Below are 24,485 nucleotides of genomic sequence, written 5' to 3'. Positions count from 1 at the left end.
AATTTCTTAATTATACTCACTATTATATTATATTATATTATATTATATTATATTATATTATATTATATTATATTATATTATATTATATTATATTATATTATATTATATTATATTATATTATATTATATTATATTATACTATTTAGATCTATATATTATATATATTTAAATATATATATTATATTATTTAAATATATATATTATATTATTTAAATATATATTATATATATTTAAATATATATAATATATACTTAATTATATTGATAATATGTTAAATATATATATTATATTTAATTATATATAATATATATTAAATATCTATTTTATAGATATAATTATATATAATATCTAATATATTTATTCAATCTATATAATTATTTAATGATATTATATATAATTAAATACTTAATTATATATAATATATTCTATATTTTGTTACACTGAATCTGCCCAGCACTCAACTGCACTGCACAGAATGCCGTGACTGTCAGTGGCAGTCCCGACTCACACACGTGGATTCAATTGGTCAATCAATCAGATTGACCAGAATAATTGATCAAATAACCGGAATCCAATTACCAATTCCCTTCACCCCACCTGTGAACAACACAGGAGCAGTAAATGAGATAAGAGCTGGTTTTTTTCCTTTCTCTGAGGTTCAGAGAATGTGAATCCCAGGATATCCCTGGGAAGTTGTGCCTTGTTTTTCTCTGTGAAGAGAAATGCGGCCGCACAAGGGGACACAACTCAATTTCCAGACTCTTTTCACCCCAGAATCGAAGCCCCTCAGGGACATTTGTGTTCCCCGCCCTCTGCATCCCCCACCAAGTGTGCCCAGGTCTGTGGAGAACAGGAACAATCCCCAGGTGAGCAGGAACGTCCCAGGGATGGGTTTGCCTTTGCTCGTGGCAGGACTCATCCAAAGTCTCTTCCCTGGCACATTCCTGGCGTAAACCACAGGGGCTCTGTTCCCTTCTGCAGCCCCCGTGAGTTCACATCAGGCCCCACAGGGGCTCTGTTCCCTTCTGCAGCCCCTGGGGCTCGCACTGGGCAGGGCTGTCCCACCGGAGCACTCTTGTGGTGTTTGAGGGTCCTCAGGATGACGTGAGAGATGAGAATCGACTCCAAGTTTTCAGAAGGCTGATTTATTATATTATGATATTATATTATATTAAAAGAAAATTATATGCTAAAACTACACTAAAGAAAGAGAAAGCAGACATCGGAAGGCCAGACAAGAATGAATAATAAAATCTCGTGGCAGACCAAAGGGTCCGACACAGCTGGACTGGGATTGGTCATTAATTAAAAACAATTCGCATGGAACCAATCAAAGATGCACCTGTTGCTAAACCATCTCCAGACCCCATTCCAAGCAATCACATAATTATTGTTTACATTTCTTTTCTGAGGCTTCTCGGAGTCGAGATTCGTCAGTTTTGCTTTTCGGGGTAGTTTATTTTCTCTTCTCTGTTACACTCTTTCGAGATCTGTCCAGCAGGTCTGTCCAAGGCACACCGACAGCCTTGGGGTGGTGTCGGCTTTTTATACTAAAAACCACCTGTACTTTATTTACAGTATTTTCCCAATACCTATCGCCCATGTTAGACAGTTTGTCTCTGCTCTAAACCAATCCAAAAGTGTCACCAGGAGAAGGAGGAGAAGGAGGAGGAGAAGGAGAAGGAGAAGGAGAAGGAGAAGGAGAAGGAGAAGGAGAAGGAGAAGGAGGAGGAGGGAGGAGGAGGAGGACGAGGAGGAGGAGGAGGAGGAGGAGGAGGAGGAGGAGGAGGAGGAGGAGGAGAAGGAGAAGGAGAAGGAGAAGGAGAAGGAGAAGGAGAAGGAGAAGGAGAAGGAGAAGGAGAAGGAGAAGGAGAAGGAGAAGGAGAAGGAGAAGGAGAAGGAGAAGGAGAAGGAGAAGGAGACATGCCCAGATTCCTCCATCTTGCCTCTTGAACCTCCATTCTAAATCCCCAAAATTCTACTTTTTCACCCTGTGACGAGTTAACAACCATTCCACTCAAACTCTCGTGGCTTGTACCTCCTCACACAAAGCTGGGAATTGTTTCCACGGGCTAAACTCAAAGGCACCGGGGTCTGTGACTCCGTGCCAGGGTCTCTGAGCCCCTGCCAGGGCCTCGGGTCCTCCAGGGCAGCCAGAGGGACGTCCTGGGTTCCGACACCCACACTGGCACAGCACCCACGGCTGGTTCCATCCTCCCTCCTGGCCCTCCAGGGTGGCATTTGTCCCTCCAGGGTGGCATTTGTCTCTCCAGAGTGACATTTCTCACTCCGGGATGGCATTTCTGCTCCTCCAGGGTGGCATTTCTCCCTCCAAGGTGGCATTTGTCCCTCCAGGGTGACATTTCTCACTCCGGGATGGCATTTCTGCTCCTCCAGGATGGCATTTCTCCCTCCAAGGTGGCATTTCTGCCTCTCCAAGGTGACATTTCTCCCTCCAGGATGGCATTTGTCCCTCCAGAGTGGCATTTCTCACTCCAGGGTGGCATTTCTGCCTCCAGGATGTCATTTCTCCCTTCAGGATAGTATTTCTCATCCAGGATGGCATTTCTCCATCCAGGATGGCATTTCTGCCCCTCCAGGGTGGCATTTCTGCCCCTCCAGGATGTCATTTCTCCCTTCAGGATGACATTTCTCCCTTCAGGATGGCATTTCTCCCCCAGGGTGACATTTCTGCCTCCAGAGTGGCATTTCTCCCTCCAGGATGGCATTTCTGCCCCGATCCTGAGGCATCCTGGGCACCTGTGAGAAACAGCTCCTCACTTTTCACACTTTAGGAAGGTTTATTAAACCTCATCAAAAAATGCAACAGAAGACTGAACAAAGAAAAAAGGTGGCGGTGCTGGGAGCAAAAGATTTTCCCCGCCACGTGCTCAGCCCCCTCACCATGGAGGTTTTTCCCTTTTTAACCCTTTAACCCCTCCCAAAGTTCTGTCCATCAGCCTCTTCATTGCTGTCCAGTGGAGATCTCCTCCTCAAATCCTGACTGGAGCTCAGGTGTTCCACAAGCCAGCCCTCCCAGACGTCCCTTGACGACCACACGAGGGGGTGAAACAAAACCATAAATCTATAAAACTTTTCTTAACCTACATACATGACATTTGTCCATTAATTGTGCGAGTCAAGCACGGCATCACTCATTGTTGGGAAAATTCATCCACAAACACCAGAGGTTTGTGTCCAAAGAGGAGCCAGAGGAGTCGTTTTGCTTTATTCCAATAAAGGCAGAGGCCACGGGGCATCTCTCAGATTTTTGGAGGATGCAGCCTCCTTTTTATCCCAATTTCCCTCTCTCTTTCCCCATTTCTGAGGTAATTGAGAGGTTCAGACTTCCCAAAACGCCTGATACCAAAGATTCCCCTCTAATGTCTAACCCTCCCTTTTAATTTTAAATTCTTATGGAATTTATTTTAATTTTTAATTCTTATGGAATTTAGAGGTTTTTTCCCCATTTCTGAGGTGCTTGAGAGGTTCAGACTTCCCAGAACACCTGATACCAAAGATTCCCCTCTAATGTATAACCCTCCCTTTTCATTTTTCATTCTTACAGAATTTAGGGGGTTTTCCCCATTGTTTCTTTCATCTTTCAATGTCCAATTTCATTGATCAGCAAACCTAAAATTTATTTGTAAAAGCAAATCTCTTTTTCCATTCATCAATCAGTGAAATCCTTCCCATTGTTTCTTTCATCTCCCAGCAGACCCAGAGCTGGTTTGGAAAGGCAAATCTGCTATTTCTCTCACTCCTTTATCAGCACCCCAAGCTGGGAGTGATTTCCCTTGTGGTGCCAGCCCAGATGTACCTGGCACGCTGATCCTGGCAGCCCAATCCACCTGGATGCACCTGGATGCACCTGGTGGTTGTTGTGCTGCTCCTCCTCAGCGCGGCTCTCAGGCACACGATGGTTTTCATGCTCAGCTCCTTTCCCTCCGTCGTGGTTTGAAAAGCCAGGTTTGTGCTGAGGAAGGCAGAGCCTCCCCTGAAATGGAAAATGGAAACCCTCTCCCTCTGAATTGATAAAATTTTGAAATTAAGGGGCTCTCAGGCAAAGATATGGGAGTGGGAATAACAGGTCTTTATTAGGGAAGAAAATAAAAAATTAAATTAAAATAAAATAAAATAAAACAAAATAAAATAAAATAAAATAGTAAAATAAAATAGAATAAAATAAAAATAAAATAAAATAAAATAAAATAAAATAATATAGTAAAATAAAATAAATAAAATAAAATAAATAAAATAAAATAAAATAAAATAAAATAAAATAAAATAAAATAAAATAAAATAAAATATAAAATAAAATATAAAATAACAATCCAGTGATACAAACCAACCCTGCCAGAGTCAGAGCAGGCCCTGGCACCCCATGGGTCAGGGGGTGGCACAGCCCCATGCCATGGGGGCTCAGCCCTGCTGCAGGGCCAGCTGTGCTTCTGCTGGAGCAGGGATCCTGCACAAGGATGGAGTTTTCCTCTGAAGCTCCAGGGCTGCTGGAGATGGATGCTCCAGGTCATACCAACCTCAGCCCATCAGGTGTTTCAGGCAAAAAAAAAAAAAATGGAAAAAAGACAATAAAAATTTGGTTTAAATAAAGCCAGGGTGGGGCCCAGGTGTGGCAGGTCCTGGCTCAGGTGACACCTGTGACAGCCTGGCCAGTGCAGGGCGTCAGCACCACCCCAGAACTGCCCAGAACATTCTGGAAATGCAGGGGAGGAGAAAGCTGCTCCTCGGGGAATGCAGCGGGAAAGGCTGCTGGGGTGTCCCAAACCTCAGATTGTATCCAGGTAAGAATGTTTGAAATCTCAGATTGTATCCAGGTAGGAATGTTTGAAATCTCAGATTAGATCCAGGTAGGAATGTTTGGCTCCTCCCCTGGGCGGAGCATCTCCCAGTGGGATGATGGAATTTGATCAGCCATGCAGGGACACTCACTGGCCCATGAACAGAAGATAATTAATAATTAATGGCCCATGAACAGAAGATAATCAATAATTAATGCCCATTAACAGGAGATATCTCCTGGAGGGAGGATTGGCTGTGGCAGAGGTAAAGAAAACTGCCCAATGAACAGAAGATAACTGCCCCACCTCTGACAGATGGGAATGGAATACCCGGGACACTGCTGTGAGCAGCAGCCGAGGCCCCCGTCCCTCCAGCCCTGTCTGTGCCGCCCAGGTGACACCACAGGTGACCTCTGGGGTGTCCTCTGGGCTGTCCCCCTCTCTGGAGCGGGGGCAGCTGCTCCCAACAGCAGAGACTGGCCCATACTGCTGGGACAGGGGACAGTTCCTAATCTGTGTGAGACTTCTGACTCTGCCCAAGGTCTTGGACCATCCTCCACAGCCGAGGTCAGCAGGGAGGAATGAGGATGGTCCCCATGGTGCCCGGGCTGGGGACTCACCTGAGGCAGATGGGGACATGGACACTGGGGCTGGACTGGGGAGATGGACACGGGGTCACACTGGAGAGATGGACACTGGGACTGGGGAGATGGACACTGGGTCACACTGGGGAGATGGACACTGGGACTGGGGAGATGGACACTGGGGTCACACTGGGGAGATGGACATTGGGTCACACTGGGGAGATGGACACTGGGGCTGGACTGGGGAGATGGACACTGGGGTCACACTGGGGAGATGGACACTGGGGTCACACTGGGGAGGGGGATTCCAGGGTTGGACTGAAGTGGGTGCAGAATTGGCTGCGCTGTCACAGGGACAGCAGTGCCCAGCGGTGCCCTCGGGGCCCACACTGGGACCGGTGTCCCTGAATGTGTCACCTCAGCCGTGACACGGGCACAGGGACCGAGGAGGGCACCTGGGCAGGTGACACCGCGCTGAAGGTCAGTGACAGCCCTGGAGGACGGGCCGGGGTCCTGGCCCGTGGGAACCTGCTGCGGTTTAACAAGGCCAAGGGCAGGAGCTGCCCCTGGGCCAGGGTGACCCGGGATGGACCCAGGGGCACAAACAGACGGAGCAGCCCTGGGAGAACGGCCTGGGGGTGCTGGGGCTGGGGGTGGACAGGGCCCAGAGGCCCCCGAGCCTGGGCTGAGCCCACCGAGGGCACAGGGAGGGAGGGAGGCTCTGCCCCTGTGCCCAGGTGAGAGCCCACCTGCCCTGGGCTCCCGCACAGGGAGGATGAGGAGAGAGCCCAGAGGAGGCCCCGGAGCTGCTGCAGGGCTGGAGCCCCTCTGGGGCCGGGCTGGGAGAGCTGGGGGTGCTTCCCTCACTGCAGGAAGAGCTCAGAGCCCCTTCCTGACCCGAAGGGGCTCCAGGAGAGCTGGAGAGGGACTGGGGACAAGGGATGGAGGGACAGGACACAGGGAACGGCTTCCAGAGGGCAGAGATGGATGGGAGATTGGGCAGGAATTGTTCCCTGGGAGGGTGGGGAGGGCTGGGATGGATTTGCCAGAGCAGCTGGGGCTGCCCCTGGATCCCTGGCAGTGCCCATGGCCCGGCTGGAGCACCTGGGACAGAGGGAGGTGTCCCTGCCATGGCAGGGGTGGGGTGGGATGGGTTTTAGGGTCCCTTCTATCCCAGTCCGCTCCATGATTCTGTGTTATCCCACCCCAAAATCCATCAGAGCTCAGAGCCCAGCCCAGCGCCCGCACCCCAAAATCCCAAAGTTTCCATCCTGGTTTCCCAGCCCAGTGTCCCCATCACACATCCCCATCCCAGTGTCCCACCCCAAATCCCACCCCAAAATCCCACCCCACAGCCCCAGTGCGCCCTCACTCTGTCCCATGCCCGTGTCCCCACCCCAGTGTCTCCATCCTGCTGTCCCAGGCCAACGTCCCCATGTCCGTGCCATTGTCCTGATGCCCCCACCCCGATGTCCTCACCCCAAAATCCCCACTTCCCACCCCAAAACTCCCAAGACCCACCCCAAATCCCCATGTCTCTTGTCCCCATCCCCATGTCCCCACCCCCGTGTCCCCCATGTCCCCCCCAACCCCCCAGGCTCGTGGTGCCCCCCCCCCACTGCCCCAAGAATGGGGGGAGCCCCCCCGGCCCCTCTCGATCCATTGCATATTTTTATTGGATCAAAGTTACAGACCTGGGGGGGAAATAAAAAATAAATAACCCCCCCCGAGGGTGGGACCCCCCCCGGGGCTTGGGGGGCGGGGATCCCCCTGTCTGTCTGTCTGTCTGTCCTGGGGGTCAGGGCTATGTACAGGGGTCTGTCTGTCTGTCCGTGCTGCGGGGGCTGGGTGGCACCAACATCCCCGGGCGGGGGGGGTGTGTGACCCCCTCCTCGTGCCCCCCGCTGCCAGCCAGGGGGGCTGGGGGGCCCCCAACTCAGGGGGGGTCCCGTTGAAGGGGGGATCCCCTGCATGGGGGGGGTCCCGTTTTATGGGGGGATCCCCTGCATGGGGGTCCCACTGAAGGGGGGATCCCTCTGCCCGGGGGGGCTCCTCCTGCCCCGGGGGCTCCGGGGGCTCCGGGGGGTCCCGCTGCCCGAGGGGGCTCCGGGGGGTCCCCCAGGCCGGGAGGGGTCCCTGCCCCCCCGCTCAGTCCTCGGTGATGCCCTTGGCCCGCAGCTCCTCCTGCACCCGGGCGAGGTACGTGGGGTCGGGGTACCCGAACCTGGGGGCACAGGGGAGCGCGTCAGGCCGTGCCCCCCACCCCAGGGTGCCCACCCCTCACCATCCTCCCTCCCTCCCTCCCTCCCCCCACAGCCCAGGTGCCCCCCCCCCCCGTGCCCCCGCCCACAGCTGGTGCTGGATGTGGTGGATGCTGCTCCCCAAACCCCGGGTGCCCACCCAGGTGCCCCCCACGTGCACAGGTACCCAGCAGCCCCCATAGGTGCCCACCCAGGTGCCCCCCACATGCACAGGTGCCCACCAGCCCACCCAGGTGCCCCCCACGTGCACAGGTACCCAGCAGCCCCCCCAGGTGCCCCCAGCCCCCCTGGTACAGCTGGGAGCAGTCAGTGTCATGGTGGGTGCTGTCCCCCACCCCCCCCCCCCCAGGTGCCCCCCCGGTGCCCCCCGTGCCCCCCGCACAGCTGGGGCCCGCCGGTGCAGTTGGTCTTGTGGTGGATGTCGTTCCAGGTGATGACGTTGGCACGGCCCGTGGTCAGCGAGGTGCCCACGGTGAAGGTGAGGCGCTGGGCGAAGGCCTTGCGGAACAGCCCCAGCACCTTGTTGCCCTCGGGGCAGTCGGGCAGGTACGCCACGCGCGTGGTGCCCGGGTACCGCACGCCCGGGTTCGGGTGCTCCACCTGCATGGGGGACAGGGACAGGTGAGGGACAGGGGCACAGGTGAGGGACAGGGACAGCAGCACAGGTGCCAGTGCCCATGTGGTGCCCGGGTACTGCACACCTGGATGAGGTGAGGGGGCAGGGACAGGGGCACAGGTGCCAGTGCCCATGTGGTGCCCAGAAACTGCACCCCCGGGTTCGGGTGCTCCACCTGTGCAGGTGAGGGACAGGTGAGAGGGGCAGGGGCACAGGTGGCAGTACCCTTGTGGTGCCCAGGTACTGCACACCTGCACAGAGTGGGGGACAGGTGAGGGGGGCAGGGAAGTGACAGGGGCACGGGTGCCAGTGCCCTTGTGGTGCCCGGGTACCACACGCCTGGGTTTGGGTGCTCCACCTGCATGGGGGGACAGGGACAGGTGAGGGACAGGGACGGGGGCAGAGGTGTCAGTGCCCATGTGGTGCCAGGGTACTGCATCCCCGGGTTTGGGGGTTCCACCTGTACTGGGGGGAGACGGGACAGGTGAGAGGGGCAGGGGCACAGCTGACAGTGCCCATGTGGTGCCAGGGGACAGGTGAGAGGGGCAAGAGCACAGGTGTCAGCGCCCTTGTGGTGCCAGGGTACCACACCCCCAAGTTTGGGGGTTCTACCTGCACGGGGGTGGGGGACAGGTGAGTGATAAGGGCACAGGTGTCAGTGCCCTTGTGGTGCCAGGGTACCACACCCCCAGGTTTGGGAGTTCTACCTGCACGGGGCCGGGGACAGGGCTCAGGTGGCAGGGAAGTGGCAGGGGCACAGGTGTCAGTGCCCACGTGCTGCCAGGGTACTGCAACCTCTGCTTTGGGGGCTCCACCTGCACGGGATGAGACAGGTGAGGGGGGCACAGGTATCACACCCCAGGTTCAGGTTCCAGCTGGGGGGGGGCACAGGTAAGGGGGCAGTGACGGGGCACAGGGGGGCAGTGACAGGGCACAGGTAAGGGGGCAGTGACAGGGCACAGGTAAGGGGGGGCAGTGACAGGGGGCACAGGTAAAGGGGGCAGTGACAGGGGCACAGGGGGTGTTACAGGGGCACAGGTAAGGGGGGCTGTGACTGGGGGCCAGCCCCAGGCTCAGGTACAGGGGGCACAGGTATGGGGGAGGGGTGGTGGGGAGCACAGGTAAGGGGCGCACGTGTACAGGGCCACAGCCACAGGGGGGGGGGATACAGGGGCACAGGTGCCAGGCGGGGGCCGGGGGGCTGGGGTGACATGGGGCCCGAGGCACGGGTACAGGGGGCACAGGCATGGGGAGGGGGGGTGGGGGAGCACGGGACAGGGGCACGGGGCGGCACGACACCCATGGGGGATGGAGGGGACACACGGCAGGTGAGGACAGGGGGACGGGGGGATGGGGTGACATGGGGACAGGGGAGAGAAGGACAGGGGGACAGGGGGACAGGGAGACAGGAGGACAGGGGGACAGGGGGACATGGGGACAGGGGAAGGGCTGGGGATACTTCACCTGCCCAGGCCATGGGGGGCAAGGGATGGGGGACAGAAGGGATGGGGGGCAAGGGGATCAGGGCTGGGGGCACCCAGCAGGGTTTGGGGTACCCAGGGGTGTTGGGAGCACCCAGGGCTGTTAGGGACACAGGGGCATCTGGGGACACCAGGGCTGCCAGCAACAGCCAAAGGGATTTGGGAACACCCAGGGACACCTGCCACGATGGGCGGGTAGCCCAGGGATGCTGGGGACACCCAGCCGGGTTTGGGGGCACCCAGGGGCGTTGGGGGCACAGGACTGGCTCAGGGGTATCTGGGGACACCCAGGGCCATCCATCAGGACTTCACGGTGCTGGGGACACCCGTGCCAGGGCCGTACCGTGCCAGGCCACCCAACAGCATCTGGGGACACCCAGGGGTGCCAGGGCCACAGACTGTGGACTTGGGGGGCACCCAGGGCTGCTGGGGACACAGGGGAGCATCTGGGGACAAGCAGGGGCATTGGGGGCACAGGACTGGCTTGGGGCACCCATCAGGGTTTTGGGGCACCCAGGAATGAAGGGGATTTGGGGACAGCCAGGGACACAGAGCTGAACCCGGGGCATTGGGGACACCCATCGGGGTGCTGGGGACACCCAGCAGGATTTGGGGACAACCAGGGACACAGAGCTGAACCCGGGGCACTGGGGGCACCCATGGGGGCGCCGGGAGCTTAGGGCCGGGCCGGGGCCGCCCAAGGGGATTTGGGATCGCCCAGCAGGCCGGGAAACCCCTCGCCCCGCAGGCACTCACCCCCTGCACGCCGGGCGGGAAGACGTACTGGATGATGATGGTGCCGAAGGCCTCGTAGCCGGGCAGCGGCAGCGCGGCGTCGCGGGTGACCAGCATGCGGCCGTCGGGGGGCTGGTTGCCCACCAGCTGCCCGTAGAAGCGGCCGCAGACGGGGCAGGCGGAGCGCACCTGCAGCGCCCGCGCGATGCACTCCCCGCAGAACGAGTGGCGGCAGCGCTCCAGCGTGCGCGGGCCCCGGATTCGCCCAGGCAGATCGGGCACTGCCGCTCCGCTCCTCGTCCCGCGCCGGGCCCGCGCCGGGAGAGCCCGCGGCGCCCGCGGGGGCTCCGGCGCGCCCCCAGCACCTCCCCGTGCCGCTGGCTGCGCTTCTTCAGCTCCTTCTCGGTCTCCTTGAGCAGCGCCTTGAGCGCCTTGCGCGCCGGGCAGAGCCCCGCGCCGCCGGGGGGCGCCGGGGGGGTGGCGCAGAGCTGCAGCACGTACAGCTCGGGGGTCTCGCCGTCCACCAGGATCCGCACCCGCGCCTCCTGCGCCAGCAGCGCCAGGCGCGCCGCGCGCTCCCGCGTCACGAACTCCCACACGCGCTTGGGCACCGTCACCCGGCTCTTGGCACCGGGGGCACCGCAGCCCGACATCCTCGAGAGCACGAAGGACACTGCGGGAGGGCCGGGGGGCGTCAGGGCCGGGCACGCGGGGCACCCCGGAACGGGCACGGGCACCCCGGAACAGCCAGGGGACCGAGCAGGGACACCCCAAAACACCCAGAGCTGGGCACATCCCCAGGGACAGCACCCTGCTGGCACCGGCACCCCGCTCCTCTTGGGGTCCCCACACCCCGACATCCTCGAGAGCACGAAGGACACTGCGGGATGGCCCGGGGGGCGTCAGGGCTGGGCATGGGCACCGAGCAGCCGGGAGCGAGCACGGACACCCCGAAATACCCAGGGCCGGGAACAGACACCCCGAAACGGGCACGGACACCCCAAAACATCAGGGGACTGGGCACGGACACCCCAAAACACCCGGAGATTACACACGGACCCCGAAACACCCGTGAACACCCCAAAACACTTCGGGACTGAGCATGGACCCCAAAACACCCATGGGCACCCCGAAATACGCAGAGCTGGTGTTTCGGGGTGTCCATGGGACAGCACCCTGCTGGCACCGGCACCCCGCTCCTCTTGGGGTCCCCACACCCCGACATCCTCGAGAGCACGAAGGACACTGCGGGATGGCCCGGGGGGCGTCAGGGCCGGGCACACAGGGCACCCCGAAACGGGCACGGGCACCCCGGAACAGCCAGGGACACCCCGAAACACCTATGGGCACCCCAAAACACCCATGGGCACCCCAGAACAGCTGGGGATGGGCATGGACACCCCAACACACCCATGGGAAACTCAGAACACCCAGGGATGGAGCATGGGCACCCCAAAACATCAGGGACTGGGCACAGACCCCAAACACCCATGGGCACCCCAAAACACCCGGGAGTGGGCATGGACACCCCGAAACACCCACGGACACCCCGAAACACCCATGGGCACCCCAAAACACCACGGGGCATGGATCACAAAACACCCACGGACACCCCAAAGCAGCTGGGGATGGAGATGGACCCCCCAAAACCCCCTGAGCCTGGAGCCCACTGCCACCATCACCCGGCTCTTGGGGCCCCCCTGCACCCCAACATCCCTGACAGCACAAACGACACTGGGGCACCTCAAAACTGCCTGGGACTGGGCATGGCACCCCAAAATCCCCAGGGGATGGGCATGGGAACCCCAAAACTGCCTGGGACTGGGCATGGGAACCCCAAAACCCCAGGGACTGGACCCCCATTGGCACCATGACCTGGTGGCCCCCAACACCCCAAAATCCTCAACAGGACAAACACGGGAGGGACACCCCAAAACCATCAAGGGCTGCTCGTGGCACCCTTTGAACCCCAAAATCTGGGCGTGGGATCTTCAAAGCCTGAGACTGGGCATTGGTCCCCCCAAAATCTCTCAGAGCTTGGACATAGACCCCCAAAAACCTTTCAGAGCCTGGGCATGGACCCCCAAAAACCTCTGAGACTGGATATGGATCCCCAAAAGCCTCTGAGACTGGATATGGATCCCCAAAAACTGCCAGAGATTGAGCATGGACCCCCAAAACTTCTGAGACTGGGCAGAGACCCCCCAAACCCCTCAGAGCCTGGGCAGGGACCTCCCCGAACCCCTCTGAGATTGGATATGGATCCCCAAAAACCTCTGAGACTGGATATGGATCCCCAAAAACCCCCAGAGACTGAGCACAGGACCCCAAAATCCCCTGACACTGGGCAGGGACCCCCCAAAACCTCTGAGACTGGGCAGAAACCCCCCAAAACCTCTCAGAGCTTGGGCATGGACCCTGTGGGGTGCACGAGGGGGGTCTCCAAAACCCAGGAGGTGCCCAAGGGGGGTCCCGAGAACCGGGGGGTGTCCAAGGGGGTCCCAAGAACCTGGGGGGTGTCCAAGGGGGTCCCCTGAAGTCGGGAGGTGCCCGGGGGGGTCCCCAGAACCCGGAGGTGCCCAAGGGGGGGTCCCCAAAACTCGGGGGGTGCCCAAGAGGGGTGCCCAGAACCCGGGGGTGCTCCATGGCCGGGGGGTCCCATGGGTGCTCCAAGGGGGTCCCACAGCCCGGGGGGAAGGGCCCAAAGGGGGTCCCCAAAGCTGAGACCCGTGCACGAGGGGGGGTCGCAGCCCCGGGGGGGTCCCCAGAGCGGGGGGTCCCCCCCACACCCACCTGGTGAGCCCATGGGGGACGCAGCACGGAGGATCAGCAGAGCCACGAGCCCGGGGCTGGGGGGGGACACGGGGGGGTCACACACACACGGCCCCCACCACCCCCAGACCCATTCTGGGGGCTCATCAACCCCCCCGGCCCCCGCCCAGGTGACCCTACAATAACAACAGCACCGTCACCCCCCCCGTGTCCCCAGGGGACCCCCAGAGCCCCCACAGCCCTTCTGGGGGGGGGGGGCAGCTCCTGGGGGTGCCCCCGGCCCCACCCCGGGGTGTTTGCCCAGCCACGGCCGTGGGGAGGGGCCGCGGATCGGGGGGGGGAACGCGCCGGTGCCCCCGGTGCCCCCCCCATCCCCCCCCATCCCCCAGGGGCTCCACGCGGGGGGGGCAGGGGGGGATGGGGCCCGGAATGGGGGGGACAGGCCCGGGGGGGTCGCGATGAGTCCCGGGCGGACGGAGGGAGCCGGCGGGGACGGGACAGGCCCGGGGGTCCCGCTGAGGCCCGGGGCGGGGACGGGACAGGCCCGGGGACAGGCCCGGGGGGTCCCGATAAGGCCCGGGGGGTTCGGGGGGTCCCCGTGAGGCCCGGTGAGGGGCCGAGGGGTCCCGATGAGGCCCGAGGGGAACGGACAGGCCCGGAGAGGGGCCCGGGGGTCCCGGTGAGGGGCCGGGGGGTCCCGATGAGGCCCGAGGGGAACGGACAGGCCCGGGGAGGGGCCCGGGGGTCCCGGTGAGGCGCCCGGGGGGTCGCTGCGGTGCGGGCAGCAGCAGGCCCGGGGCGGGGGCCGCGGGCAGGGCGCGGTGCGGGGGCCCGGGGGGCGGCCGGGGCGATGCCGGGGGTTCCGGGGGCGGTCCTGGGCGGTCCCGGGGGTCCCGGGGTCCCGCACGCACCGGGCCCGGGCGGGCGCAGCATCGCGGGCGCGTCCGGCGGCGGGGGCGCCCTGCGCGCGGCCGCCTCACGTGACCGCGCGCGGGCGGGGCCGCCATGGCAACGGGGGAGGGGCGGGGCCATGGCAACGGCGCGCGGGGAGGGCGTCGCCATGGCAACGCGCCTGGGGGCGGGGCCACAACGGCGGGGTCGGAGCCGGGCGGGGGCGGGGCCTGAGCGGCGGGGGCGGAGCGATGGAGCCGGGAATTTGGGGGTCCCCGGGAATTCGGGGGGCGCAGGGGGGTCCGAGGGGCTCAGGGAACGGGGCACACGCAGGGCCGGTTCAATAATTTATTTCTCGGAACAGAGCGGGGGAAGGAACCCCATAAATGGGGTGGGGGGGACACACACGACACACGGCACCCCCACAAATGGGGGACAGGAGGGTCAGCCCAGCAGGCCCCGCCCCCCCGGGGGTCCCACCGGGGTCCTCCTCTGTCCCCCGGGAATTGCAGTAAAGGGGGGGGGGGCCGGAGCCCCCCAGGTCCCACACGGAGGGGGGAGGGAGAGACCCCAGCCCCATTTGGAACTGGGGAGGGGGCTGCACCCCCGGTCATGAGTGGGGGGGCCCCTTTCACCTCCCCCCCTCTGGGGCACGTAGTGTTTGAGCCCTCCCAGCTTTGGGAGGGGGCAGCAGGGTCCCAGAGCCCCTTGTGCAGGATGGGGGGGCACCCCAGCGCCCCCCGGACCCCCGTGGATAAAGTTAAGGCACTTGAGCGGCGGAACCCCACTGCGGGGGGGTCTCTGTGGGGGGTTTGGTCCCGGGGGGGCTGGGTGAGCCCCCCCTCAGGCGAAGATGTTGGTGATGAAGTCGAGGAAGCGCTTGGCGTATTGCTCGGGGTGCACCGTGGAGATCTCGGCTCCGGCCTGGGGGGGCAGCGGCTCAGAGCCCCCCCAGGAACAGAGCCCGGCCCTGGCAAGGACCCCCAGCGCCCCGACACCCCCTGGGAACTCCCCCACAGCCCCCACCCCCCCAGCTCCATCTGACCCCCCCAGAGCCCCCCCAGTCCCAACCCCCCCAGGGGCTTTAACCCCCGCCCCAAATCCTCCTTGCAAGGTTTGGCCCAGGTGCCCCCAACCCCCCCCGTCCCCCCCTTCAGCACCCCAACAAAGCCCCTCCCCAAAAACCACGGGGGGGGGGGGGGGCCGGGAAATGGCCCCCCCAGTTCGGGGTGCCCCCCCCTAGTCTGGGGTGCCCCTCACCCAGTTTGGGGTGCCCCCCCCAGTTCAGGGTGCCCCTCACCCAGTCCGTGGCCCCCCAGTTCAGGGTGCCCCCACCATTCGGGGTCCGCGCCCCCAGTTCAGGGTGACCCCCAATTTGGGGTGCCCTCCCCCGCAGTTTGGGGTGCCCCCCAGTCCGTGCCCCCCTCACCCCCTGTTTGAGGTGCCCCCCCCAGTCCATGCCTCCCCATTTTGGGGTGCCTCCTCACCCCTTGTTTTTGGTGCCCCCCGTTTCGGGGTGTCCCCATTTCCTCACCCCGTGTTTGTGTTGCTCCCCCATTTCCTCACCCCCTGTCTGAGGTGTCCCCCTGTTTTGGGGTGCCCCGTGTTTTTGCCGCCCCCCGTTTTGGGGTGCCCCCCCATTTCCTCACCCTGTGTTTGAGGTGCCCCCCCATTTCCTCACCCATGTTTTTGCTGCCCCCCATTTCAGGGTGCCCCCTGTTTTTGGTGCCCCCCATTTCGGGGTGCCCCCATTTCCTCACCCCCTGTTTTTGCTGCCCCCCCGATTTCGGGGTGCCCCCGTTTCCTCACCCCCTGTTTTGCTGCCCCCATTTCGGGGTTCCTCACCCCCTGTTTTGCCCGCTGCCCCCGATTCCTCACCCCTGTTTTGCTGCCCCCGATTCGCCCCCCCTCACCCCCTGTTTTTGCTGCCCCCCCGATTTCGGGGTGCCCCCGGTTCCTCACCCCTGTTTTTGCTGCCCCCCCGATTTCGGGGTGCCCCCGTTTCCTCACCCCGTGTTTCACGGTCTTGGCCGCGTGCGCCGCCTTCTTGCGGGCGTCGTACTGCGTGAGCACATCGATGAGCCCCATGAAATAAACCTCGCGCCGGGGGGCTCCTGGGGGGCACGGGGGGGGGGGTCAGCGCTCCCTGCGCCCCCAAACCCCCCCAGGACCCCCCAGGACCCCCGGCCCCCAGGCCCCCCGGCCCCGCGCACGGCGTACGTCCACGCCGGGGTCGAACTCGCCGGGGCCCGGGGGCCGGCAGGAGTTGAGGAGCCCCCCCAGGCCCTCGGGGGAGGTGCCATAGGGACCCCCCAGCCCCCCCTCGTCGCCCCCCCCGAGCTCCTCTTCCTCCAGCTCCTCCTCGTCCTCCTGCTCGCCCCGCTCCACCTCGTGGATGCCCAGCAGCAGGCTGTAGTCCATCAGCTTCTGCTGCACCAGGAACTGGGGGGGCACGGCGGGAATTGGGGGGGAGGCCACACAAAACCCTGGGGGGGTCACCCCAGAACCCCCAGAGCCCGGGCACAGGGCAGCCTGCCCCCCAAACCCCCAGAGCCCCCCCAAAGCCCCAGAGCCTGGGCACTGTCACCCCCACAGCCATCAGAGGCTGGACATGGTCCCAAAAACCCCACAGACCCTCAGGAACTGGGGGGAAAACCAAGGGGCATTAGGGTGGGGGACACCCCCATGGATGCAGAGAGAGCCCCCAAACCCCCAGAGCCTGGATGCTGAGAAAGGGACCCCCACAGCCCAAAACCCCCCGATTTTCAGGGCTGAGGGACAACCAAGGGGGCATTAGGGGTGGGGGACACCCCATGGCTGCTGGGAGAGCCCCCCAAACCCCCAGAGCCTGGGCATGGAGAGAGCCCCCCCCCAAACCCCCAGAGCCTGGGCACTGTCACCTCCACAGCCATCAGAGGCTGGACATGGTCCCCAAAACCCCCCAGACTCTCAGGATTGGGGGGACAACCAGAGGGTCATTAAGAGGGGGGGCCCATGGATGTAGAGAGAGCCCCCCAAACCCCCAGAGCCTGGATGCTGAGAAAGGGACCCCCACAGCCCAAAACCCCCCGATTTTCAGGGCTGGGGGACAACCAAGGGGGCATTAGGGGTGGGGGACTGCAAGAGAGCCCCCCCAAACCCCCAGACCCATTTGGGAGGCCAAAGGATCACTTGGGGTGGGGAGGGAGCCCCCCCAATCCCCTCAGCCCCCCCCCCGTTCCCACCTCCACGTCCCGCTTGAGCTTGTCCATGAACTCGCGCTGCTGCTCCTCCTCCACGAACACCTTCTCGTTCTTGTTGAGGAAATCCACGTCCTTCAGCGTGGGCAGCTCCTTGCCCTGGCAGGGACGGGGGAGGAGCCCCCCAGGACACCCCTGAGCTGGAGGGGACACCCCGGGGCTGGAGGGGACACCCCGGGGCTGTGGGACCCCCCCAGGGGCAAAGGGGGGCAGGCAATGAGCTGTCATTATTGGGGAGGAGGGAAAACAAGGCCTGGAAACCCCCCCCCCCAAAATGTTGGGGGGTTCACAGCACCCCCCTGCAGTACCTTCTCCTTGTCACTGGCCTCTCGGTCCACGAGGGAGCCCTGCAGGGAGCAGAGGTGACAGGAGGGGATTTGGGGGTTTGGGGAAGGTGAAACAGGAAAGCCTTATCAATATGATTGCCTGGCAAAAGATTTTGAGAATATAGAAACTATCAGCGAGATTGAAATGAAAGCAAGCTTTGAGATCCCTCAGGTGCTGAACAACTGGAAAACAATGGCGTGGCTGGCTGAAGGTAAAATCCCCTTTTGATGGAACAACACCCTCTGCTTGCAGACAGGCCCAAGGGTCAGAGCAGACCCTGCCAGCTTGGCAGAAGGGGCCCAAAGAGGAGTTTTTAGGGTTTAAAATGTATCACAGTATGGTGATGTAGTGATTCTTATAGGCTGTATAGAAATGGTGTAAAATTTGTATCTTGCACTAGATTGGTTAGTGAGAATTACAATATTCAGCAGAGAAGAAGATTTATTGTATTGGAACAGGAAGTTTGCTCTCTTACCCTTTTATTCTCTCTCCCTCTCATCCTCTCTCCCCCTCTCTTCTCTCAGTCCTGCTCCAGCTGTGCTGGCAGCTCCCAGCAGCTCCCTGCCCCAGGCCCTTTGCAATAAACCCCACATTCCACGACCAGGAGAAGATTTCTTGTATTGTGACAGAAACCTCATCCTCTTTTACTCTCTCTTTACCCTCTCTACTCTTCCTCACCCTCTCATCTCTTTGCCACACTCTTGCCTTCTCTCTCTTTACCTCTCTCTCCCTCTCAGTCCCGCTCCAGCTGTGCTGGCAGCTGCCAGCAGCTCCCTGCCCCAGGCCCTTTGCAATGAACCCCAAGTTCTATATCAGAAGATTTATTGTATTGCGACGGGAACCTCACTCTCTCTCTCATCCTCTTTACCACTCTCTTTACCTCTCTCTCCCTCTTTGGGGCTGCTCTGAGCTGTGCTGGCAGCTCCCTGCCCCAGGCCCTTTGCAATGAACCCCAAATTCCAGATCTGGCTTCAGAGATCTCTCATCTCCATCCATCCCAACCGTGCTCCCCCGAGCTCCCACAGGGGGCAGGCAGCCCCACGGCAGCACTCGGGGGGCTCGGGGACACCCCAGTACCTTGAGGTCGTACTTCCTGTGCACGGGCAGGCGGTGGCTGAAGAGGTTCCTCATGACCAGCAGGTAGGTGTCCTCGCTGTCCACGCTCACCCGGTACATGCCCAGGAACCGCGGCAGCAGCGTCTGCCCGTGGCACTGCACCACGTACTGCGGGGACACGGGGACGGGGACATGGGGACATGGGGACATGGGGACACAGCAGGGACATGGGGACATGGCAGGGACATGGGGACATGGCAGGGACATGGGGACATCGCCCCGTGGCCACTGCAACGGACATGTCGCGGGGACATGGGGACATGGGCGGGGACGTGCGGGACATGGGGACACAGCAGGGACATGGGGACATGGGGACATGGGGACATGGCAGGGACATGGGGACACGGCAGGGACATGGGGACACAGCAGGGACATGGGGACATGGGGACATGGGGGACCCAGCCAGGGACATGGGGACATGGGGGGACATGGCCAGGACATGGGGGCACAGCGTGCCGTGGCACTGCACGGGACATGGGGACACGCCAGGGGACACGGGGACATGGGGACATGGGGACATGGCAGGGACATGGGGACACAGCAGGGACATGGGGACACAGCAGGGACATGGGGACACAGCAGGGCATCTGCCTGTGGCACTGCACCACGTACTGCGGGGACACGGGGACACGGGGACATGGGGACATGGCAGGGACATGGGGACATGGCAGGGACATGGGGACGTGGCAGGGACATGGCAGCGTCTGCCCGTGGCACTGCACCACGTACTGCGGGGACACAGGGACATGGGGACACAGTAGGGACATGGGGACACAGCAGGGACACAGCAGGGACACAGGTGACACAGCCACCCCAGTGACACAGCCACACAGGGACAGAGGCACCCCCGGGGACAGAGGTGATACAGCCACCCGGGGGGGACACAGGTGACACCCCAGGGCACACAGGTGACACCCCCTGCCCCCCGTACCTGGTGTCAGTGTGCCAGCAGCCCGTGCCCCCCGTGCCCACCCTGTGCCCCCCATGCCCCATACCTGGTGATAATGTGCCAGCAGCCCGTGCCCCCCGTGCCCACCCCGTGCCCCCCCCCCCATGCCCCCCGTACCTGGTGTCAGTGTGCCAGCAGCCCGTGCCCCCTGTGCCCCCCATGCCCACCCTGTGCCCCCCGTGCCCATACCTGGTGGTAATGTGCCAGCAGCCCGTGCCCCTGTGCCCCCGTGCCCACCCTGTGCCCCCCATGCCCCATACCTGGTGGTAATGTGCCAGCAGCCCGTGCCCCCCGTGCCCCCCGCGTGCCCCCCCCTGTGCCCCCCATGCCCCCTGTACCTGGTGGTAATGTGCCAGCAGCCCGTGCCCCCCGTGCCCACCCTGTGCCCCCCGTGCCCCCCGTACCTGGTGGTAATGTGCCAGCAGCCCGTGCACGTCGGCCACGTCCTCGCTCGACAGCTCCTTCAGCACCAGCGTCCGGTCAGCCGAGAGCAGCAGGCGGCGCCCACTGCCCACCCAGCGCGGGGGGCTGCGGGCCAGGGACACCTGGGGACAGGGACACTGCTGGGGACACAGGGACACCTGGGGACAGGGACACTGCTGGGGACAGGGGACACCGCTGGGGACACAGGGACACCTGGGGACAGGGACACTGCTGGGGACACAGGGACACTGCTGGGGACAGGGGACACGCTGGGGACACAGGGACACTGCTGGGAACAGGGGACACCGCTGGGGACAGGGACACTGCTGGGGACAGGGGACACCGCCAGGGACACAGGGACACTGCTGGGGACACAGGGACACCTGGGACACAGGGACACTGCTGGGGACAGGGACACTGCTGGGGACAGGGGACACTGCTGGGGACACAGGGACACTGCTGGGGACACAGGGACACCTGGGGACAGGGGACACTGCTGGGGACACAGGGACACTGCTGGGGACACAGGGACACCTGGGGACAGGGACACTGCTGGGGACACAGGGACACCTGGGACACAGGGACACAGCTGGGGACAGGGACACTGCTGGGGACACAGGGACACTGCTGGGGACACAGGGACACAGCCACACAGGTGACACAGCCACCCCTGGGAACACACAGGTACACAGAGGACACAACTACCCAAGGGGACACAGGTGAGACAGCCACCTCAGGGGCACAGGTGACATGGCCGGGGACAGGTGACACAGGTGACACAGGTGACACAGCCACCCTGGCAACACAGGTGACACAGGTGACACAGATGACACAGGTGACACAGGTGACACAGATGGCACAGATGACACAGGTGACACAGGTGACACAGACACAGGTGACACAGGTGACACAGGTGACACAGGTGACACAGGTGACACAGGTGACACAGGTGACACAGATGGCACAGGTGACACAGGTGACACAGGTGACACAGATGACACAGGTGACACAGGTGACACAGGTGGCACAGGTGACACAGGTGACACAGGTGGCACAGGTGACACAGGTGACACAGGTGACACAGGTGACACAGGTGACACAGGTGACACAGGTGACACAGGTGACACGTGATACAGATGACACAGATGACACAGATGACACAGGTGACACAGGTGACACAGATGACACAGGTGACACAGGTGACACAGGTGACACAGGTGACACAGATGACACAGGTGACACAGGTGACACAGGTGGCACAGGTGACACAGGTGACACAGATGACACAGGTGACACAGGTGGCACAGGTGGCACAGGTGACACAGATGACACAGGTGACACGTGATACAGATGACACAGATGACACAGATGACACAGGTGACACAGATTACACAGGTGACACAGATGGCACACGTGGCACAGATGGCACAGGTGACACAGGTGGCACAGGTGACACAGGTGACACAGGTGACACAGGTGGCACAGGTGACACAGATGACACAGGTGACACAGATGGCACAGGTGACACAGGTGACACAGGTGGCACAGGTGACACAGGTGACACAGATGACACAGGTGACACAGGTGGCACAGGTGACACAGGTGACACAGGTGGCACAGGTGACACAGGTGGCACAGATGGCACAGGTGACACAGGTGACACAGGTGACACAGGTGACACAGGTGACACAGGTGGCACAGGTGACACAGCCAGGGGACAGGTGACACAGGTGGCACAGGTGGCACAGGTGGCACAGGTGACACAGATGGCACAGATGGCACAGGTGGCACAGGTGACACAGATGACACAGGTAGCACAGATGGCACAGGCGACACAGGTGACACAGGTGACACAGATGGCACAGGTGACACAGGTGACACAGCCAGGGGACAGGTGACACAGGTGGCACAGGTGGCACAGGTGGCACAGGTGACACAGATGGCACAGATGGCACAGGGGGCACAGGTGACACAGATGACACAGGTAGCACAGGTGACACAGGTGACACAGGTGACACAGGTGACACAGATGACACAGGTGGCACAGGTGACACAGATGACACAGGTAGCACAGGTGACACAGGTGACACAGGTGACACAGGTGACACAGATGACACAGGTAGCACAGGTGACACAGATGACACAGGTGGCACAGGTGGCACGGCCCCCCGTGGTCCCCCCGCGCCCCCCCACCTGGTAGTCCTGGTCGTCGAGGCCGAAGCGCTCGCGCAGGTTGCGGAACACCTGCGGGCAGTACTCCTTGAACTTGAAGTGGCTGGGCAGGTTCTCCCTGGGGTTGGGGGCTCACGTCAGTGTCGGGGCGCCCCCCGCTGCGGGACGCCCCCCGTGTGTCCCCCCCCGCTCACCTGTTGAACAGGTGGTTGTTGACCTTGATCTTGGAGCTGGCTTTGAAATCGTCGGGCAGCAGCATCACGGGCAGCGGCACCTGGCTCAGCTCGTTGATCTGGGGGGGGGCAAGGTGGGACCCCCGGGAAACAGCCCCAGAAACCCCCCGGGGCCAGGGAGACCCCCGGGAAACAGCCCCAGAAACCCCCCGGGGCCAGGGAGACCCCCGGGAAACAGCCCCAGGATGGGGCGGGAGGGGCCCGGGGACCCCCGGGAACCACCCCAGGCCAGGGAGAACCCCCGGGGACCCCCAGGTGTGGGGATGGGGGCAGAGAGGATCCCGGGGGATGGGGACACGGGAAGGGGACACGGGATGGGGGCAATGGGGGTCCCGGGGGATGGAGCCGAGGGGTGCAGGGCAATGGGGATCCCGGGCACGGGACACCGAGGGCTCCGGGAGAAATGCCGCTCCCAGGAAAGCGACAGGCGGGGCCTGCGGGGGTGCGGGGACCACAGCCGGGGGTCCCGGAGGGACGGGCACGGATATCCCGGGAGGGGCCGGGACCGGCCCCGGGGATCCCAAGGGCCGCGGGGTGCCGGGGGTGCCGGTGCCCGTTGCTGACCTGGTGCGTGACCCCCCAGGCCAGCACGGCCAGCAGCGGGTCCGCGGCCCGCGGCAGCTTCACGCGCTGCGGCACGAAGCGCTTCTGCTTCTTCTTGGTGCGGGCGGCGCCGGGGCCGGGCCCGGGGCCGGGGCCGGGACACGGACCCCCGCCGCCGCCGCCGCCGCCATGGCCGCCGCTGCCGCTTCCGCCGCCGCTTCCGCCGCTTCCGCCGCCACTTCCGCCCGGCCCCGGCGCGGCACCGGAACCCGGAAGCGGCGCCAGGAGCGGGGCGGGGCCGGACCCCGGGGCCGCCAGGGGGCGCCAGGGGCGGGAGCGCGGGAAACAGACAGGGGGCGCCCTGCACCCCCGGACACGTGACAGGGACACGTGACAGGGACAGGTGTGACAGGGACACGTGACAGGGACACGACAGGGACACGTGACAGCCGAAAGGTGTGACAACTGGAGGGAACACGTGACAGGGACAGATGGCAGGAACAGGTGACAGGGACACCTGACGGAGACAGGTGTGACACCTGCAGGGGACACGTGATGGGGACAGGTGACAGGGACAGGTGTGACACCTGCCGGACACACGTGTGACACCTGGAGGGAACACATGACAGGGACATGTGACAGGGATATCTATGACACCTGGAGGGGGACACAAGGGACACCTGCAGAGGCACAGGTGTGATCCTGCAGGGGACACGTGTGACAGCTATAGGGACAGGTGTGGCACCTGCAGGGACAGGTGTGAACACCCCTGGGACAGGTGTGACCCCATGGGGACAGGTGTGACAGCTATAGGGACAGGTGTGTGACCCCACAGGTGACACCGGCTGTCCCTGTGGCCACGGGGGAACCGACAGGGGGCGCCCGATCCCCGCGGGAACAGGTGGGACACCTGTGGGGACACGTGGGACACCTCCAGGGACAGGTATGATCACCACTGGGACAGGTGTGACACCTGTAGGGGACACGTGGGACACCTCCAGGGACACGTGGGACACCTGTGGGGACAGGTGTGACACCTACAGGGACAGATGTGACCCCACAGAGGACAGGTGTGACACCTGCAGGGACATGTGTGACACCTGTGGGGACACGTGTGATACTTTAGGAGACTCGTGTGACACCTGTGGGGACAGGTGTGACCGCCATAGGGACACAGTGACACCTGTAGGGACAGGTGCAATCCCTGCATGGAGTGTGGGAAACCGAGAGGGGGCGCCCCTTCCCTACAGGGACACGTGTGACCCCATAGGAACAGGTGTGACCCCTGCAGGGGACAGGTGTGACCCCAAAGGACAGGTGTGACCCCAATGGACAGGTGTGACCC

General features: G+C 61.9%; 2 protein-coding genes across 2 annotated transcripts; both read right to left on the bottom strand.

Moving 5' to 3' along the window:
* Positions 1–7,459: 7,459 nt before the first annotated feature.
* On the bottom strand, positions 7,460–14,213 carry DTX3 (deltex E3 ubiquitin ligase 3). The gene is given in 6 exon segments (XM_030967114.1): positions 7,460–7,606; positions 8,026–8,243; positions 10,497–10,735; positions 10,738–11,148; positions 13,269–13,324; positions 14,159–14,213. Coding segments are annotated over 5 exon segments (957 nt in total). The 5' UTR covers positions 13,282–13,324; positions 14,159–14,213; the 3' UTR covers positions 7,460–7,530.
* A 730-nt stretch (positions 14,214–14,943) lies between these two features.
* Positions 14,944–23,312, bottom strand: PIP4K2C (phosphatidylinositol-5-phosphate 4-kinase type 2 gamma). The gene is made up of 10 exons (XM_030967140.1): positions 23,162–23,312; positions 22,559–22,656; positions 22,386–22,482; positions 20,174–20,314; positions 18,782–18,928; positions 17,686–17,724; positions 17,363–17,476; positions 16,310–16,580; positions 16,149–16,249; positions 14,944–15,062 (listed from the first exon to the last, which is right to left on the bottom strand). The coding sequence occupies exons 2-10, from the start codon at positions 22,621–22,623 to the stop codon at positions 14,982–14,984; spliced, it is 1,056 nt and encodes a 351-aa protein (XP_030823000.1). The 5' UTR covers positions 22,624–22,656; positions 23,162–23,312; the 3' UTR covers positions 14,944–14,981.
* Between the last annotated feature and the right edge of the window lie 1,173 nt (positions 23,313–24,485).

Source organism: Camarhynchus parvulus, chromosome 29 (assembly GCF_901933205.1).
Source record: "Camarhynchus parvulus chromosome 29, STF_HiC, whole genome shotgun sequence".
Lineage (NCBI taxonomy): Eukaryota > Metazoa > Chordata > Aves > Passeriformes > Thraupidae > Camarhynchus > Camarhynchus parvulus.
This window is presented reverse-complemented; position numbering and strand designations above follow the sequence as displayed.

Excerpts from the sequence above, each read along its gene's own strand:
- PIP4K2C (XM_030967140.1), bottom strand. The coding sequence starts at position 22,623 with ATGCTGCTGCCCGACGATTTCAAAGCCAGCTCCAAGATCAAGGTCAAC. Across the intron at positions 18,929-20,173 it reads TGCTGGCACATTACCACCAG|TACGTGGTGCAGTGCCACGG; the intron begins GTACGGGGGGCA and ends GTGTCCCCGCAG. Across the intron at positions 16,581-17,362 it reads AGCTCAAGCGGGACGTGGAG|TTCCTGGTGCAGCAGAAGCT; the intron begins GTGGGAACGGGG and ends GTGCCCCCCCAG.